We start from the raw sequence: 16,583 nt of genomic DNA, 5'->3' as shown, positions 1-16,583 counted from the left end.
CTCATGAGCATTACTTGTCTCCCCCAGGGAAGCAGCCTGCCACCCACAAGTCACTGCTGCTCTGGCACCGCCGGGATAAAATGAGCCAACTCCGACACCCCTGCCCAAGGACTCCCCTCCAGCCCCCTTGCTTCTGAGCAGGACTCCCGGCCATGGGGAACCCTCCCCTAATCTGAGGAACCTGCCTTAATTGTGTCACCATTACCCTGGCCCTTGGGCCTGGGCACCCTCGCCCTCTCCCCACTAACAGAGCGCTGGCCTTTTGCTGCTGCAGGGATGGGGGTTGGGTGCACGTGGGGCACACGTGTATGGGGGAGCATGCTCAGTGCAGGGGTGCACCCATGTGAGGCCTGCGCCTCCTCTCCCTGTCACCCCCACCCTTCCAATGAGTCTCCCCCCGTGAAGTCCAGGCAGAAAGGCCACCAAAGATAGGATCCCTATATGTTATATGCCCACGCCCTGGACACACACCTCTGGTGTCTCAGAAATACCGTTGATGTATACAACACTGATACCAAGTGGATATTTCTGCACACAGTCACAGTGGTCACTCCTCAGGAGGTCTTTAAAAAAAAAAAAAAAAACCTGTCCAGATTCTTTCCTCTCTGGATGAAAGCACGGAGGACAGATAGATGTCTTTTTAGCCGGGAGACTGGGGGATTGACTGCATGACCTCTGGCACCTGGCCGTCCAAATTGTTGGCGGTGGGCTAGTCAGCAAGAGAGTGACCACACACACACACCTGGACACACAAATGTGGATACACAGGGGAACCGGGACGCACAATTCAACCCAGACAGACAAGCGGGTACCTCGAACTACAGACCCTGGATAAGTGGGGGCCGGGGCCTCCCGCTCCTCACTCTTCTCTGATCTCCAGGGATCACTGTCCCTGGGCCCGAGCTCCTCAGGGCACCCCGCGCCTCGAATATGAACGGGACGAGACTGTGAGGCGAACTCGCAGCGTCTCGGTGGCATGGGCGCACCGAGACCCGGGCCGCAGGCGGCGCTGCGCGCTCTGGCCTGGAGGCGGCGGCCCCTTTAAGTGCCCCCGCCCCCTCCCGCTCGCGCTCCCGGCTTCCTTTCTCCGGGAGGCGCGGCGGGCAGGGCCTGGCGGCGGGGCGGGTGTGCGGGCCGCCCCTCCCCCGGTGGGCCGGGCCTGCGCCGCTTCCTGCAGGAGCGGCCCGGAGCCGCGCAGGGGGCGGAGAGAGCGAGCGGCGGCGGGGCGGCGCGGGGCGGTGCGGGGCGGAGGGCGCCCGAGGGCGAGCGGGCGGGCGGGCACGGCGGGTTCCGGGCCAGCCCCGGGGGCGGACGGTTGGCCGGGCGCGCGGAGCCTAGCCGGGGCCTTGCCGGAGCCGGGCCGGGCAGCAAGGGCCGCCGCCGCCCGGGCCCGCCGCCCGCGCCCCCCACGCTGGCCCAGAGGGCTGCGGCCGCGTCGCCGCTGAGGATGTCCCGGAAGGGGCCGCGAGCGGAGGTGTGTGCGGACTGCAGCGCCCCGGGTAAGCGGGGCCGGGCCGGGGGCGGGACCGCGCACCGAGGCGCCGCCGGGCGGGCGCCGGGGCCTGGCGGGCGCGCCGTGCGGGGCCGGAGGGCGGGGCGGGGCTGGGGGCTGCGGCCTCCGGCCTCCGGTTTCGGCCCCCGCCCGGGCCGCTGCGGAGCCGCGTCCTTGGCGGGAGGGCCGCTCGGGGGGCCGCGGTTTGCTCGCGTCCGTGGACCAGCGAGGAAGGACATTCCCGGCGCCGCCTCCCGCCCCTCAGCTGGCGCCCCCCACCCTCCCCCGCTCCCCCCGCCTTCCATCTCTGGATCCAAACGGAAGCGCCAGCCTGGGGTGGCCGGGAGGACTGTGGCGGAGGCCGGACGGGTTTCGGAGGTGGGGGCGAGTGTGGTTTTGTGTCATCTCAGGGCCACCCCCGCGTCTTGCACCTGCTGCTCGCATGGTCTGCGCGCCCGCTGGGGGGACGGAGGGCAAGGGGCAGAAAGCCGGGCAGATGGGCCGGGGTGGGGGGGCGGGGGGGCGGTCTGTATTCTGTTTTCTCGGGAGCAGACGGCGGGGTGGCTACTCCTAGGACTCCCTGCCCCTGACTCCCAAGGCTCCTAGCAGGGCCTGGTGTTCAGGGCCACAACAAGCTTGGGCATCGTCCCCTGAGGCGTCCCCAGGCCTGGTAACGGGACAACGAGCCTCAGCTTTTCCTGTGCTCCTGTAGAGCCTGCTTGGAAGGTGGGCTTGGCCTTACCCCAGCCTGGGCACAGACGTCTCTCCCTGTCCCCTAGCCCAGTCTGCCCAGAAAGGGGTAGGGAGCATGCAGAGAGGTGCCTACATTCCTGGGACCCACCTGGCTTTGTGGCCTGCCTCCCAGCTGTATTTTCCGTGCCGTTTCCCTTCTTCCCACCGAGTCAGGTCCAGGATGATGTGAAACCCCCCTGACCTGCCAAGGAGGTGAGGAGAAATGACCCGGAAAGGCTGCTCCCTTCTGATGTGAGGGGACACTGCCAGTGATGGGGCTCCGCAGCTGGCTTGGGGAAATGAAGGCCCTGGCCCTTGACCATCCTCTCTTTAGAAAAGGAGCTATCTCCCTGGGAGATTTCCGGGCAGGCTCGGCGGGGGGCAGGGGGGGGGTGTCCATGAACTCCAGGAGGATTCTGGGCACTATTAGGTGGAGAGTGTGGGGTGCCGTCTTGTGGCCCATAACTTCCTGCCACCCTTTGGACAGGCCCAGGGCTTCCCTGGTGGCTCAGTGGTAAAGAATCCACCTGCCAATGCCAGAGACCTAAGTTCAATCCCAGGGTCGGGAAGATCCCCTGGAGAAGGAAATGGCAACCCACTCCATTATTCTTGCCTAGGAAATCCCATGGAGGGAGGAACCTGGCGGGCTCCAGTCCATGGGGTTGCAGAAGAGACCGAGAGAGTAAATAACAACAGGACCCCAGAAGGTTGAGACCCACAGATGCTCTGGTGGTTTCAATGGCGCCAAGCTTGAGTGTTTGGGAACCGTGGGAGCCTGGCAGATGCATGGTGGTCTGGGTGGTTGTGACCCTGAGGCCTCCTCTCAGGGCATGTCATGGTCTAGAAGGCCCTGAGGAAGCTGTGTGTCCTAGGTGTGCGGCGGGGGGGTGGGGGAGAACAAGGTGTCCTTACCTCTGGTTAGTTAGAAACTACTATTTCCTTCCCCGCAACTGCAGGCAGGTCTGGGGAATGAAGAGCTAAGAGGAGAGCTTGCCTTCTGTGTATTTGTCCGAGGCTGTTCTGACCCTCTGCCAGGCTGCCCCTCTGCCCCGAGGAAGTTGGGGGGGAGGGCAGGTGTGGCTGGGACTGGGTTGTCTAACAGACACTTTATCATAGAAAGCTGGATTTTTGTGTTGCCTTTGTTTCCAGCTGACTCTGACTCATGGCAAGACTTTTCTCATGCTGAGTCTCAGTTTCCTCGACTCTGAGGCCAAGAAGTTGGAGTAGAGATGGTTTTTGAGGACCGTCCCATCTCCATCTGTGGTTCTGAAATCTGGGCCGGGGGACGCAGGGCAGCATTAGCAAGGCAGTTGTCCTTTCTGTTGCCTTTGCCTACTTGACTGGAAGCCTCTGGACGCCCAGTGGGCATGGGCAGGAGTGGTGTATCTCTCATGTGTTGGGGTGCCTGGCTCCTATCCCCAGTCCTCATCCCACAGAGTCCTGTGTGCTCCTGGGAACCTCCCCACCCCCCATCCCGGCCCTGATCCAGAATGCAGGTCAGGAGGAGGCAGGTGGTGAGGTGGGGATGTGAGGCATGCAGGGTGCTGATAAAGTCTTGCTCACCCCAGCACCCAGCAAGGTTTCTAGCACAGAGCAGGCATTCCCCCAAGGGATTGGAGGCTTCTCAGGACCCTGACTTCTCCTTGAGGCAGTTTTCAGTCTGGGACCTGGAGCAGCCCAGGTAAGAGGCTAGAGGGGAACTAGCAGCTTGAAGCCCAGGCCCAGAGCCCCTCCTTGGTGCGTGCTTCCTACCTGAAGGCGTAGGCTTCTCACCATATTTAGAGCCCTGCAGACCCAGCCCTGGGAGTGGGGTCGTGGTCTCTTTGTGGCTGGTTAATTTGCAGGGTCTTGAGGTAAAAGGTAAGATGAGCCTGACCCCAAAGAGCCCCATCCTCCTCCTCCCAGGCCTGGGCGCATGAGACAAGTGTGTGTGTGTTGTGAGCGTGGCACGGCTGCCTGCCCTGGCGGCTAGTGCCGCCTCGCCAGGCACCGTCTGTGACCCTGCCTGCCTTGGGAACCCTGGCGGATGTGTGTCTCCCCTGTCTCGCCCATCCACGCCACCTGCGGCACGGCCAGCTTGTCTCTTAAGGGCCTGCCTCTTGCGCCCTGGGCCCCTGTTGCAGCAGCCCCCAGCACAAGCGTGAAGCCCTCACAACGCCCATCTTAACAGGCACCTTGAGTGAGCAAGGCTGGCCACCAGCTCACGGCGTCTGGGAACCTGCAAGCTCATTTGTCCCTTCGTGATGTAAATGACGGGCTGAGGTGAATGCTGAGCTTTTTTCTTTCACTGAGGTGTAGCTTATGTACCCCTGGAGAAGGAAATGGCAGCCCACTCCAGGATTCTTGCCTGGAACATCCCATGGACAGAGGAGCCGGGGGCAGGGGGGCGGCTACAATCCATGGGGTCGCAGAGAGTCAGACACAAGTGAGCATACACTCACAACTTCTGTACAGCAAAGTGCCTGTGCCTTACTCTGTAGCCTGATGAGTCTTTACCTGTATACATACATAACTCTATAGCCGCAACTCTGATCCAGAATGAGAGCCCACCCGACACTCTACAGGGCTTTCTTGTGTCAATGCCTGCTGCCTGCCCACAGAGGGAACCGCCATTGTGACCTCTGTCTGCGTAGAGTAGATTACTATTGCCGGCTTTCAAGATGATGGGCTTCTCTCTCTTGTCCAGGTGCCTGGATAGGAAAGGATGGCTACTGGCCCCAGAGACCACTGATGGCTTTGGGTGGTGACATGAATTCCCCTTAGTAGAGGCCTGCATGGGCTTGCTGCTGGTTCACATTACTCCAGGACTCCTTGCCACTCGGCCACCCACATGGGACCCCTGCACCCCAGCCTGACCCCCCACCAACAACTGAGGCGGGAAAGAGATGTTGAGGAGGTGACCGCACCCCCTAACCCTCACGTTCCCCATCCCTTCTGCCCCGAGTTTGGTCCTGGAATCCTTGAGCGGGGCATGGGTCCCTTAATCTCAAGTTACAGTAGCCGTTTGAGTTTCAGAACCCCTTCCTGGCCTTTCAGCTTCAGAACTGGCCTAGTGGGGGATGGGGGCGCCTGCTGGGGGGGCCCAGGCCCCTTGGACAGAGGAAGCAGGGAGCAGAGTGACCCACTTATGTTACCCAGAACCGAGCTGGCACCGTTGTGCCCCAGACCAGGACCGTGTTCCCTGCCCACCTGGTTCAGGTCACTGCAGGAGAGAGGGGGGACCCCTCTGCCAGGCTGGGAGAGTGGAGAGCTGGACCCCTTTGCCCAGATCCTGGTCCCTGCCGCCTTCAGGGGTTACCGTATCTGCTCTGGCGCTGGATGGCTGGCCAGCCCGCCCAGCCCTGGCTTCTCCGGGTGGGCCGTGGGCTTGGGGTGGAGGCCTTAGAGTGGCCCATTTATGATCCTGGCCTGGGCGGCTCCCTGCTGACAGGAAACCCCACCATTTCAACAAGAGGAATTTGGGCTGCGTCATTTCCAGCTTCCTGCCTGGACTGGCCGGAGGTGGCTGGCAGGCAGACCCCTGACCCAGTGGCGTTTGGAGCGGGGGAGGGAGCTTTCCTCGCCTGAGGGCCAGACCGGTTGGGTCAAGCCAACGCTCCTGTTTGCTCTAGGGCTCCCCCTCTTGGCAGAGATGGTGGCCCCCAGAGTCAGCCTCTGATGAAGGTGGGTGGGGGCACCTCCTGCACCCCTCTGTCCTGTTTTGGGGGCAGATCCCTAAAACCCAGACCCAGACAGCGGGGCCACTCCTTTCTCTTCCTGCTTCTGTGCCGTGGGGGAGACACCATCGCAGCTCAGACTGCCCTGACTCAGTTTCCTCACAGTCCTCTGGGGAACGCTGGTGGACATCCTTGCGGGGAAGGGCCTGAGAACTGCCTTCTGCGTGGCGAGGCTCTCATTACCCCTAGCCTGCCCCCTCCCCCAGTGGGGACCACTGTAGACAATTTGAGCACTAGGGGCAAGGCAGGGAGCCAGCCCCCGACCCCACCCCCCTGGATGGGGCTTCCTGAGATGGGGGGGCGCTGGGCAGAGCAGAGTGTCCTGGGAGAGCGGCTCCCCGCCCCCACTCTCCGGCCACACACAATGGCTGCTTTCTCCCCGTGACCTTTCCGCAGCCTGAGCTGTATGCAGCTGTCTCCTCCCCCCTCTCCCAAGAGGCTGGGGTGGGAGGCATCCCCGCTGCCCTTGAGAAGGACCCCGGGGGCTTGCAGCCTTCGCCGGCCCCCTGCTCGCTTGCAAAGCTCACTTCTTGAGGAGTTGAGACTGACTCCCAGGGCTCTCGCCCACTTGGGGGCTGCAGGAGCAGCTGGTGTGGACATCTAGATAGCTAGGTTCACATCCCAGCAATTCCCCTCATGAGCTGGGCGGCCTTGAGTAAGCACCCTGACATCTCTGAGACACGGGTTCCTTGTCAGTGAAGCAGGGGTAGTATTTCCCGCCTTGCCTGACAGTCGTTAGAGGCGCCATACTGATGGCGCACCCAGCTGGTCCCCGGTGGATGCTCGGGCAGTGTTAGCTCCTTGGTCCCCTCCATCCCCCTTAAGCGGGGCTCCAGCTCACCCATCAATGATGGTGGCAGGAGGCTCAGTCATGAAAAGGCCTCTTAACCTGCCCAGGTGAGGGCAGAGGTGGGCGCCCCTGGAGGGTGAGATGGGTCAGATAGGTGGGCCAGTGACTCCAAAAGAAGCCTGGGTGCGGAGAGTTGTGGCGCTGGTCTGAACACAGGAGTGTCTCCGGGGCTGTGGCACGCAGTCCTTGGGGACTGCTGCCTCCCAGGGGCAGGGCCAGGGCAGCAGTCTCGTTCCCTGGAGAAGGACTGTGGTCCTGGCAGCACAGGAAGCTGTGCCCGCTGAGGAGGCCCTGGGGACCACACCTCCCCAGGGGGCAGAGACGTGTAGGACAGGGCTTGGCTCCATCAGTGGCCGCTGGAGCAAGCCTTCGGGGAGTCCCTCCCTCCACCAGAGCTCAGCGCCCTCCTCAGTGGCCCAGCTCCCCAAGCCTTTGGGTGTGCACACTTTGGGAGTGTGCAAATTGTGCATGGAGACCTAAGCACGGGCAGGGCCAGGGCCATGCTCGGGAGGCGCACCCGCATCTGGCTGTGGCTGACCCTTGTGCCCGCTCGCCCTGCAGACCCCGGCTGGGCCTCCATCAGCAGGGGCGTGCTGGTGTGTGACGAGTGCTGCAGCGTGCACCGGAGCCTGGGACGCCACATCTCCATCGTCAAGCACCTCCGCCACAGCGCCTGGCCCCCCACCCTGCTGCAGGTACCCGGGCTGCTTCCTATCTTTCCCGCAGGGCGTGCTGAGCGCCCACACACACAGCTGCCCTGGGCCTCCCACCCGTGGCAGAGCCCAGTCCTGCCCCTTGCCGCCTGGGCACAGAGAAGGCCACCACCAGGACTGGAGCCACACAGACCTGGGTGTTCATCCCAACTCTGCCCCTTCTGGGCGTGCAGTATGGAGCTTAACTGCTGAAAGCCTCAGCATGCCCACCACGACCCCCAAAGTGCTCAACCAGACCCACATCCTTGGATGGCCAGACTGGGTGGGGCTGTGACAGTGCTCGGCACACAGTAGGCCTGTTGGTGCCGCATCCAGTCTGGGGCTCGGAGGCGTCTACTGGTGCTCAGTAGGCATGCTCACTCTGGCACCTCCTGCCCACAGATGGTGCACACGCTCGCCAGCAACGGGGCCAACTCCATCTGGGAGCATTCCCTGCTGGACCCTGCGCAGGTGCAGAGCGGCCGGCGTAAAGCCAACCCCCAAGACAAAGTCCAGTGAGTCAGGAGTGAGGGGCGGGGGCTGCGGCCGTGCGGCGGGACACGAGCCTGGGAGGTGGCGGGGTGACTGACTGCTCTGCTCCCCGTTTCCTCCTGCGTGCTCCATGCAGCCCCATCAAGTCTGAATTCATCAGGGCCAAGTACCAGATGCTGGCTTTTGTACACAAGCTGCCCTGCCGGGACGACGACGGAGTCACCGCTAAAGACCTCAGCAAGGTTTGTGGGGCCCCTCGGCAGGGTACCGGGCCCGTCCTCACCCATGATGCCATCCCCACTGAGTCCTAGGTCCCCAAGGCAACCAGGTCAGGTGAGAACAGTGGGCACAGTGGAAGGACAGGATTGCATGTTCAGGCCATGTGCGATCAAGGCCCCTCTGCTCCCAAGTGGACATGCAAGGCTAAAATCGTCCAGCCGCCACTCGAGAGCCAGAAAACGTTGGTCAGAGCCTCCATTGTCTCATCTGTAAAACGGGAAAGAAAGAGCATCTACCTTGTAGACAGTATCTGTTCTAAACTGAGCACACTGCATGCACGCGGTCGGTCAGTGGTGATTGACTGCAGCTGTGATTACTGGGCGTGAACTGCTGGTGGGAAGCCCTCGGTCCTTTCCGACAACCTAACTGCAGCTGGGTGCTGGGAGCCGGCCAGAGTCCCAGAGGGCCTGGATTAGGTGCTGGGGCGGGGGGGGGGGGGCACGCACACCCATTTATTGCACACTCTGCTCCTCGCAGCAACTGCACTCAAGCGTGCGAACAGGCAACCTGGAGACATGTCTGCGCCTGCTGTCCCTGGGCGCCCAGGCCAACTTCTTCCACCCAGAGAAGGGCACCACACCTCTGCATGTGGCTGCCAAGGCAGGTCAGACGCTGCAGGCTGAGCTGCTCGTGGTGTATGGGGCTGACCCTGGCTCCCCAGATGTTAACGGCCGTACACCCATTGATTATGCCAGGTAAGGGCTGGCCAAAGGGTGAGGCTTGGCTGGGTGTGGGCAATGGACTGCGGCTGAAGGGCTGAGCCGTGTGACCTCCCCACAGGCAGGCGGGGCACCATGAGCTGGCGGAACGGCTAGTCGAGTGCCAGTACGAGCTCACTGACCGGCTGGCCTTCTATCTCTGTGGACGCAAGCCGGGTGAGCAGAGTGTGGGGCGGGCCTGGCGGGGCCAGGCAGGTGGGACCCAGACACACCCCAGCAGCAGGTGCCATGGTGACCGAGCCGGCTGGGGAACAGTGTTGCTAGGCAACTGGCTCCTGTGAAATCGCTGCAGGCTCTGGGCTGCAGCACGTTGGGGTAGAGAGTGGGGGTGGGCATAACTTGCAACCAGTTCCCAGGGCCCTTGGGGGTGGCCTGCCCTCCTCCCTTCCCCTGTCCCTTCTGGGTGCCAAGTCCTACTCATGGCAGTGGGGTGGGCTCCTAGCTGCTGAAGCCACCCAGCACCAGTGACTTGGCATTTTTATTTTTATTCAGATCACAAGAATGGGCATTACATCATCCCACAGATGGCAGACAGGTGAGTGCCCACCTGATGCCCCTTCCCAGAGGCTGCTGGGTGCCATGAGGATGCCCAAACCCCAGAACCCCCACCCCGCAACTCTTCAGGCTTTAGGGACCTGGGACCCCTGCCCCCACCCCCCTTCAGGGGTTGGAAGCACAAGCCTATCATAGTCTGGTCTTCACTCCCTAATGCTGGGCCCCAAGGCAGGTAAGAAATGTCCACTCAGCCTGTGGCCAGCACAGCCTGACCTCCATGGCTGTCAAGCACATAGGGCTTGAGTGCAAGAAACAGCCCCCCACCCCCAGACCAGGAACTCTGGGTTCTGTTCCCAGGGGCACTGAACCCAACTGTCAAATCTTTAGACAAATTTTTGCTCTTCAATGAAAACGTGGTGGACCCCGGGAGTCTGACTAACTTTGGGGTTCTGCCAGGCTTCTGTGGTGTGCTCAGAAATCGGGCAGGGGCTGGGAGCACAAGGCCAGGAGAGGTGCTTTCCGCCCCTTGAGTGAGCGGCCCCAGGAGCCCAGGCTGTGGGGACGCGCACAGGGTGGGCACTAGCGCCACCTGGTGGCTGCCCGTGGTGGCGGTGCTGTGCCTGCTGGCCTGGATCTGGAGAGGCTCCCTCCCGCTCCTGAAGCCCATGGTCAGGCCTGGACCCCTCAGGTCCCTCGAGCCCCAGATCTTCTGTTCTGAGACCCCCAGGCTCCCCCCGTTTCTCTGGTCTGATTCTGCCTGGTGTGTATGCCTGCTTGTGTGTGTGTGTGTGTGTGTGTGTGTGTGTTATAAACACACATAGGCGGGTTCTCGATGAGGTGCTCACTGAGCACCTTTGCGGAGCCAGCTGTTGTTGGCCCTGGAACACAGAGGTGACTCAGGCACGATCCCGGTCCTTAGGGGTATCACCATCCTGACAGGGTGGCCAGGGCCCTAGTCGGCTGCAGTCCTGTGTGGGGCGTGCGGCCAGAGAGGCAAAGGCACAGATGCAGGAGATGCTGTGCGAGCAGCTGCCGGCAGACCGTGTGGCCGGCGCATGGGAGAGGCGGGGAGTCCCTGGAGCAGGACTGGACGAGAGATGGGGGAGAGAGTGGCTGGTGCTGCGCCCCAACGTGAGTTGGGACTGTCGTGGGAGCAGAGAGGCTCTAACATGGATGTGTGAAGTCTGCTCTGCCACTGACCGCTGTGTGACTGCAGACAGGCTCCCCCACCTCTCTGAGCCTTAGTTATCTTTCTGGGCTGTTGAGAAGATTAAATAATATAGTGCACAGAAAGCATTAAGGTTTTTTGGTTTTTGTTTTTTGCCACGCCACATGGCTTATAGGATTTTGATTCCCCAACCAGGATCTTAACCCAGGACCTGGCAGTGACAGTGCTAGATGCTAACCACTAGATCGCCAGGGAATTCCTTAGCATGTTTTTAAAGTGAGCTTTTTGTTGAAGTGTGCCATACATACCCTGTTATTGAAAAAGTTTCTAAGGCCAGAATGGTGAAGCCAGATGTGTCCAAAATGCCCTGGCTTGTGGGTGAATAGAGGATTGCAGGGGCAGGACTGGACGCAGGAAGATGGGTGAAAAATGCTGCCAAAGGCCAGGCAGGAGGATGAAACGGCAGCACCTGGGGAAGGCTTGGCCAGGGCCTGAGGTTGCAGGAGGCTGCAGGTCACTCCTAGGAGCTGACATAGGGCGAGTCATCACGGATCAAGTGGCGAGTGGGTCACGCCAGCCACTGAGGAGTGGGCTGGGGGAAGACAAGTCGAGTTTGGTACACTCAGGTCTAGCGTGTGCACAGAGATGGGTCTGAGTGTGACGCTCCTGGGTAACTGCCACCTCTGTCCTGTTCTTTCCTCTGCTGCCTCCTCTGGACTTAGATCTCGGCAAAAGTGCATGTCTCAGAGGTATACGTGCCTGCTCGGGGACAGGCCCTGGAGGCGGGGTGGGGCAGAGAGGCACCTGGGGTGTCATCTCCCTGGGGTCCCTGCATGCTTGGGAGGTCACTGGCAGGGGCCTGGCCGCCTCTCACGGCTGGCCTCTCCCCTCCTCCTCGTGCCCGTCTCCCTCCACAGCCTGGACCTGTCCGAGTTGGCCAAAGCTGCCAAGAAGAAGCTGCAGGCGGTGAGTCTGCTCAGAAAGGGCCCCGCATCCCTGACCCTCCGTTCCAGTGACTTCCCTGCCCTCTAGTCTCCCCAGTCTCCTATCTTCCACCTCCCCACTGTTCATCTGTGACCCTGACTCTGCCCTCCTACAGCTCCCAGGGGACTTCCTGCATCTCTACCCTCAGGGGCACTAACCCGTCCACTCTGGTCTCCCTCTTTCTCCTACCTCAGAGCTGGGCAGACAGACCCCTGCCCCGGTTTCCAGCTGAGACTGGGGGGAGAGCTGGGCAACACAAGGGACACCAGTCATTGCCCACATTTTACAAGACCCCGGGGCACTGGCTCGGTTGGCACTGGGGCTGGCTGAGCTGATAGGGCCTGGGTCCCCTTCTCTGCTTCCAGCTCAGCAACCGGCTTTTTGAGGAACTGGCCATGGATGTGTACGACGAGGTGGATCGAAGGGAAAATGACGCTGGTGAGCCAGGAGGGCATGGAAGTCTTGGGCAGAGGGGACAGAGGACCTGCCAGCCAGGGAGGGCTGGGACCTGGGTGACTCTTTCACCAGGACTAGGAAGAGGTACCCGGCTTGGTCTGCTCGGCAGGCCTGCCCGTGAGCCCCGCCAGCTGGGAGCCCAGCAGCCAGCGTTGCTGGCGGGTGGGCAGAGCTGCCGAGAGGAGGCAGCCAGCCTGCTCCTCTCCCCAGCCCCCTGGACCGGGGCTCCTCTCCGCCCCATGGCCGCCCTCTCTGGCTCTCTCCCCAGCCGTGCTCCACCCCCTCCATCCCTCCTTCCTGGCCACAGCAGATTCCAGCCCAGAGGCCGGAGGGAGCCGCCTCCTCCTGTTGTCAGTCCCCAGCTGGCCTCGCCCAGCCGTGCCCTGACCCAGCCCTGCATCCCGTGTCCAGAGACCACTTGTGTTCCGAACACCCGTGTTCGGGGCCCTGCGGGCCTGGGAAGGAGCTCGGAAGGCGGGGCTCTGGCCCTCCCGCCCCGGCCTGTTCCGCGGGCCCAGCCTCCGTGGACAGTCCGTGCCCCTCCCCCACAGTGTGGCTGGCGACCCAGAACCACAGCACCCTGGTGACGGAGCGCAGCGCCGTGCCCTTCCTGCCGGTGAACCCCGAGTACTCAGCCACGCGGAATCAGGTGAGCGGGCTGGACGGGGCCTGGGGCCGTCTCTTCCCTTGCTGGGTCACCGCACTGCGGGGCCCTGCCCTTCCCTTCCCGGCAGGCAGGCCATTGTTTGCTGCTCTTCCCCACTCCTGGCTGAGGCCTCACCCTGGCTCCGGGATGTGGGAATGGGGAGGAAGCTGTCCTGTTAGCCCTGGGTGAGCAGCCCCTGGGCGCTATCCCAGCCTCTGAGAGATCCCCCAGGCCCTCCACATCTGTCACCCTGGGCTGGGCTCCTTGCACGGCCTGGCTGCTCTGTCCCCAACGCCTCGTCAGCCACACGGGCCTCCTCACACTAGCCCGGCCCTGCCTCCCTCCCAGGGGCGACAGAAGCTGGCCCGTTTTAACGCCCGCGAGTTCGCCACCTTGATCATCGACATCCTCAGCGAGGCCAAGCGGAGACAGCAGGGCAGGAGCCTGGGCAGCCCCACAGGTGGGAAGGGCGCGGGCGCCACTCCAGGGCACGCTCCCTGCGGGCGGCGCACGGGCTTCAGGCCCGGGTGCTGAGTGACAGGCCTGTGCCCTCAGACAACCTCGAGCTGTCCGCGCGGGGCCAGAGCGACCTGGACGACCAGCACGACTACGACAGCGTGGCCTCGGACGAGGACACAGACCAGGAGCCCCTGCGCAGTGCCGGCGCCACGCGGAACAACCGAGCGCGGGTCCGAGAGCCGCCCCGACCCCCCATCCTCCTATCCTGGGGCCCCATCGGCGACAAGGGGGCTGACCGGCCCGTCTCCCTCTGCAGAGCATGGACTCCTCGGACCTGTCGGACGGGGCCGTGACGCTGCAGGAGTACCTGGAGCTGAAGAAGGCCCTGGCCGCCTCTGAGGCCAAGGTGCAGCAGCTCATGAAGGTCAACAGCAGCCTGAGCGATGAGCTACGGAGGCTGCAGAGGGAGGTGAGGATGGGCTCCTGGGCCCTGCTGGGCGGGGAAGGGGCATGCTCCCGGAGGCGGCGGTGCTGCCCGGGGTTTCTGACGCCCCTCTCACTCTCAGATCCACAAGCTGCAGGCCGAGAACCTGCAGATCCGGCAGCCTCCAGGGCCAGTGCCCACACCCCCTCTCCCCAGCGAGCGAGCTGAGCACGCGCCCGTGGGACCTGGCGGGAGCGCCCACCGCAGGGACCGCCAGGCCTTTTCCATGTATGAACCAGGCTCCGCCCTGAAGCCCTTTGGGGGCCCGCCTGGGGACGAGCTCGCCACCCGGCTCCAGCCTTTCCACAGCACCGTGAGCCGCCTGCAGGCCCCAGGAGGGTGGGGTGGGGACAGGGTTGGGACCAGCTCAGGGCCCCCTGTGACCCCCCTGTGCCACCCCCAGGAGCTGGAGGACGACGCCATCTATTCAGTGCACGTCCCTGCCGGCTTTTACCGGGTAAGCAGGGCCTGGGAAGCGGGTCCATTCCCACAAATAGGCTCTGGGCCCCAGCGGCTGCCAGGCTCTCTGCAGGACACTGGGCACAGGGTGACGACACACACGGTCCCGGCCTTGCTGCAGGGAGGCCGCTAGGCGGGGGTGCGGGGAGGAGGAGACTGACTCCAGCCCTGCCTGGGTTTCAGATCCGGAAGGGGGTGTCGGCCTCAGCTGTGCCCTTCACTCCCTCCTCCCCACTGCTGCCGTGCTCCCAGGAAGGAGGCCGCCACACGGTAACGAGCATCCCCATGGCCCAAGGGAGGGACGGGCTGAGCAAGAGGTGTGCTGGCAAGGTGACGGGGGTCCGCGAGCACACCCCTGACCTGTTGCCCCGGCCCTGTGCCCTCCAGAGCAAGCTCTCCCGCCACGGCAGCGGCGCAGACAGTGACTATGAGAACACGCAGAGTGGGGACCCGCTGCTGGGGTGAGGCACCGTGGGGCGAGGGGGTGGTGGCCCCAAGCATCTGGAGGGTGTCTGCAAGGGGCCTCACGGCCAGAATGCTGCCTCCCTGTCTAACCCCAGCCTGGAAGGGAAGAGGTTTCTGGAGCTGGGCAAGGAAGAGGACTTTCACCCGGAGTTGGAAAGCCTGGATGGCGACCTTGACCCCGGGCTTCCCAGCACGGAGGATGTCATCTTGAAGACGGAGCAGGTCACCAAGAACATTCAGGAGCTGCTGCGGGCTGCCCAGGAGTTCAAGCACGACAGGTACGGAGGCGGAGGCGGCGGAGGCTCGCACGGCCTCGGGGGTTGCGGAGGACGAGGGAGGGACCAGTGCCCCGCAGGCCCGGGACCCTTCCTTCACTTACCCTTCCGTCCCCCTGCCCAGCTTCGTGCCCTGCTCAGAGAAGATCCATCTGGCTGTGACTGAGATGGCCTCTCTCTTCCCAAAGGTACAGGGGCCAGAGGGGAGCTGGAGGGGGCGGGGGGCGCCTCAGGGTGGGCGGGTGTAGAGAGTCTGACGGCGCCAGCCTGGTTGGACCCCTGGACCCTCGGGGCCCCATCCTGGCTCATGGTTGGTTTGACATCCAAGGCCTGACTGCTCCACAGAGGCCTGCCCTGGAGCCCGTGCGAAGCTCGCTACGGCTGCTCAACGCCAGCGCCTACCGGCTGCAGAGCGAGTGTCGGAAGACAGTGCCCCCAGAGCCCGGCGCCCCTGTGGACTTCCAGCTGCTGACTCAACAGGTGATCCAGTGCGCCTATGACATTGCCAAGGCCGCCAAGCAGCTGGTCACCATCACCACCCGTGAGAAGAAGCAGTGACCAGGCCCCGCCCCACACCCGCACCCTGGGACCTCACCGGCCGTGGCAGCCGGGCCACTCCAGACACTCATCCCCACCCCCACCGAGCCGCTGGCCCAAGTGCCCTTAGCGCTGCCACTCTCCCCGGCAGCCAGGTGCCCTGGTGCCCGTCCCCCTCGAGCCCCCAAGGATGGGGAGGTGAGGTGGCAGGAGCTTCTGCCCCCACATTCCATGCACCCCTCCGTGTACATAGCCCCCCGCCCCCTCTAGCGTGCAGGGGCCTGCAAGGCGGCACTCCCAACCCCATGCCCTCGGGGGCACCCTCAGCCAAGGGTCAGGTGGGGACACTCCAAGTGGGGCAGCTCCCTGATGCACCCCACCCCCATGAGCCAGTCCAGCCCTCCTGGGGGCTGCGCGGGGGGCATCCCCCTTGTACATAATACCTGTGGATGTCCCCGCCCTGTAGCCACCAGCCCCCCGCTGCTCTCTCCTTCAATGCCAAACGGCCCCGCCTGGGGCACAGGCCCCAACCTGTGTCCCGGGGTCCTCAGCAGCAAACACTGGAAAAGTCTAATCTTTTTTTTTCTCCTCTCTCTCCTCTCTTCCACCCCTTAATTTTAACGTTGTGGTAACTGAGTGTGCCTGCGTGTGAGTGTGTGGGGCGGCAGTGCCGTTCCAGAGGCCTGGCCCGTCTGGGGTTTCGTGAGGGGTGAGGGGACCAGGGTTGGGCGTTGACCTCCCCCCCCATCCTGGGGCCAGGGGCTGGGGGAGGGAACCAGCTGGGTCCTGCCCTCTGCCTCCCCTCATTGCTCCCCCCACTCATACCCTCTGTCTATGAACTAAAGGAAAACCACTTTGCTCCATCTCTCTTCCCCTCCCTTATGGAGGGGAAAAGTGCCGGCTGGGGCAACTGAGCACCCGAGCCTGGGGCTGGCTCCCCGGGGTCCCCGACTAAGCTGAGAGCCCCTCCCTGTAACCTCCGAGAGGCCAGCGCCTGCGGTGTCTGGGTCCCTGGAGCCTGGGTTGCAGCCTGGGGAGGCAGATGGCAGCGCTACCCGCTCCTCTCCCTGCCCCACCTCTGTCCCAGGGGCCAGGCTCTACCTGTGTGGTGGTGGGTGGGCTGACTGTCAAGACGTGTGTCATGTACATTTGTATCAAAAATAAATAAGTGACCATGTGCTCT

At 63.3% G+C, this 16,583-nt stretch overlaps 1 protein-coding gene across 4 annotated transcripts; it reads left to right on the top strand.

The window, feature by feature from the left end:
• Positions 1 to 1,140: 1,140 nt before the first annotated feature.
• Positions 1,141 to 16,577, top strand: GIT1 (GIT ArfGAP 1). Of its 4 annotated transcripts, XM_070478792.1 has the most exons (22): positions 1,437 to 1,499; positions 4,911 to 5,120; positions 7,352 to 7,485; positions 7,885 to 7,997; positions 8,111 to 8,216; positions 8,731 to 8,948; positions 9,034 to 9,128; positions 9,465 to 9,507; positions 11,358 to 11,384; positions 11,553 to 11,601; positions 11,985 to 12,057; positions 12,627 to 12,724; positions 13,070 to 13,181; positions 13,277 to 13,410; positions 13,497 to 13,649; positions 13,747 to 13,977; positions 14,068 to 14,121; positions 14,307 to 14,393; positions 14,511 to 14,584; positions 14,684 to 14,866; positions 14,988 to 15,051; positions 15,209 to 16,577. In XM_070478792.1, the coding sequence occupies exons 4-22, from the start codon at positions 7,885 to 7,887 to the stop codon at positions 15,419 to 15,421; spliced, it is 2,127 nt and encodes a 708-aa protein (XP_070334893.1). In that variant the 5' UTR covers positions 1,437 to 1,499; positions 4,911 to 5,120; positions 7,352 to 7,485; the 3' UTR covers positions 15,422 to 16,577. The 4 variants fall into 4 exon arrangements, with proteins under 4 accessions (XP_070334894.1, XP_070334892.1, XP_070334890.1 ...); XM_070478793.1 differs by lacking the exon at positions 4,911 to 5,120 and having other exon boundaries at positions 1,141 to 1,499; XM_070478791.1 differs by lacking the exon at positions 4,911 to 5,120 and having other exon boundaries at positions 1,356 to 1,499; positions 14,376 to 14,393.
• Positions 16,578 to 16,583: the final 6 nt, after the last annotated feature.

The sequence above is a fragment of the Odocoileus virginianus genome, chromosome 17 (genome assembly GCF_023699985.2).
Source record: "Odocoileus virginianus isolate 20LAN1187 ecotype Illinois chromosome 17, Ovbor_1.2, whole genome shotgun sequence".
Taxonomy (NCBI): Eukaryota; Metazoa; Chordata; class Mammalia; order Artiodactyla; family Cervidae; genus Odocoileus; species Odocoileus virginianus.
Note: the sequence above shows the minus strand (reverse complement) of the source record. Positions and strands in the feature narration are given on the sequence as shown.

What these genes read in the sequence shown, in the direction of transcription:
- GIT1 (XM_070478793.1), top strand. Translation starts at nt 1,448, where the DNA reads ATGTCCCGGAAGGGGCCGCGAGCGGAGGTGTGTGCGGACTGCAGCGCC. An exon ending in CCAAGAAGAAGCTGCAGGCG is followed by an intron (nt 11,602 to 11,984) that starts GTGAGTCTGCTC and finishes CTCTGCTTCCAG; the next exon opens with CTCAGCAACCGGCTTTTTGA. An exon ending in TCCCTGCCGGCTTTTACCGG is followed by an intron (nt 14,122 to 14,306) that starts GTAAGCAGGGCC and finishes CCTGGGTTTCAG; the next exon opens with ATCCGGAAGGGGGTGTCGGC.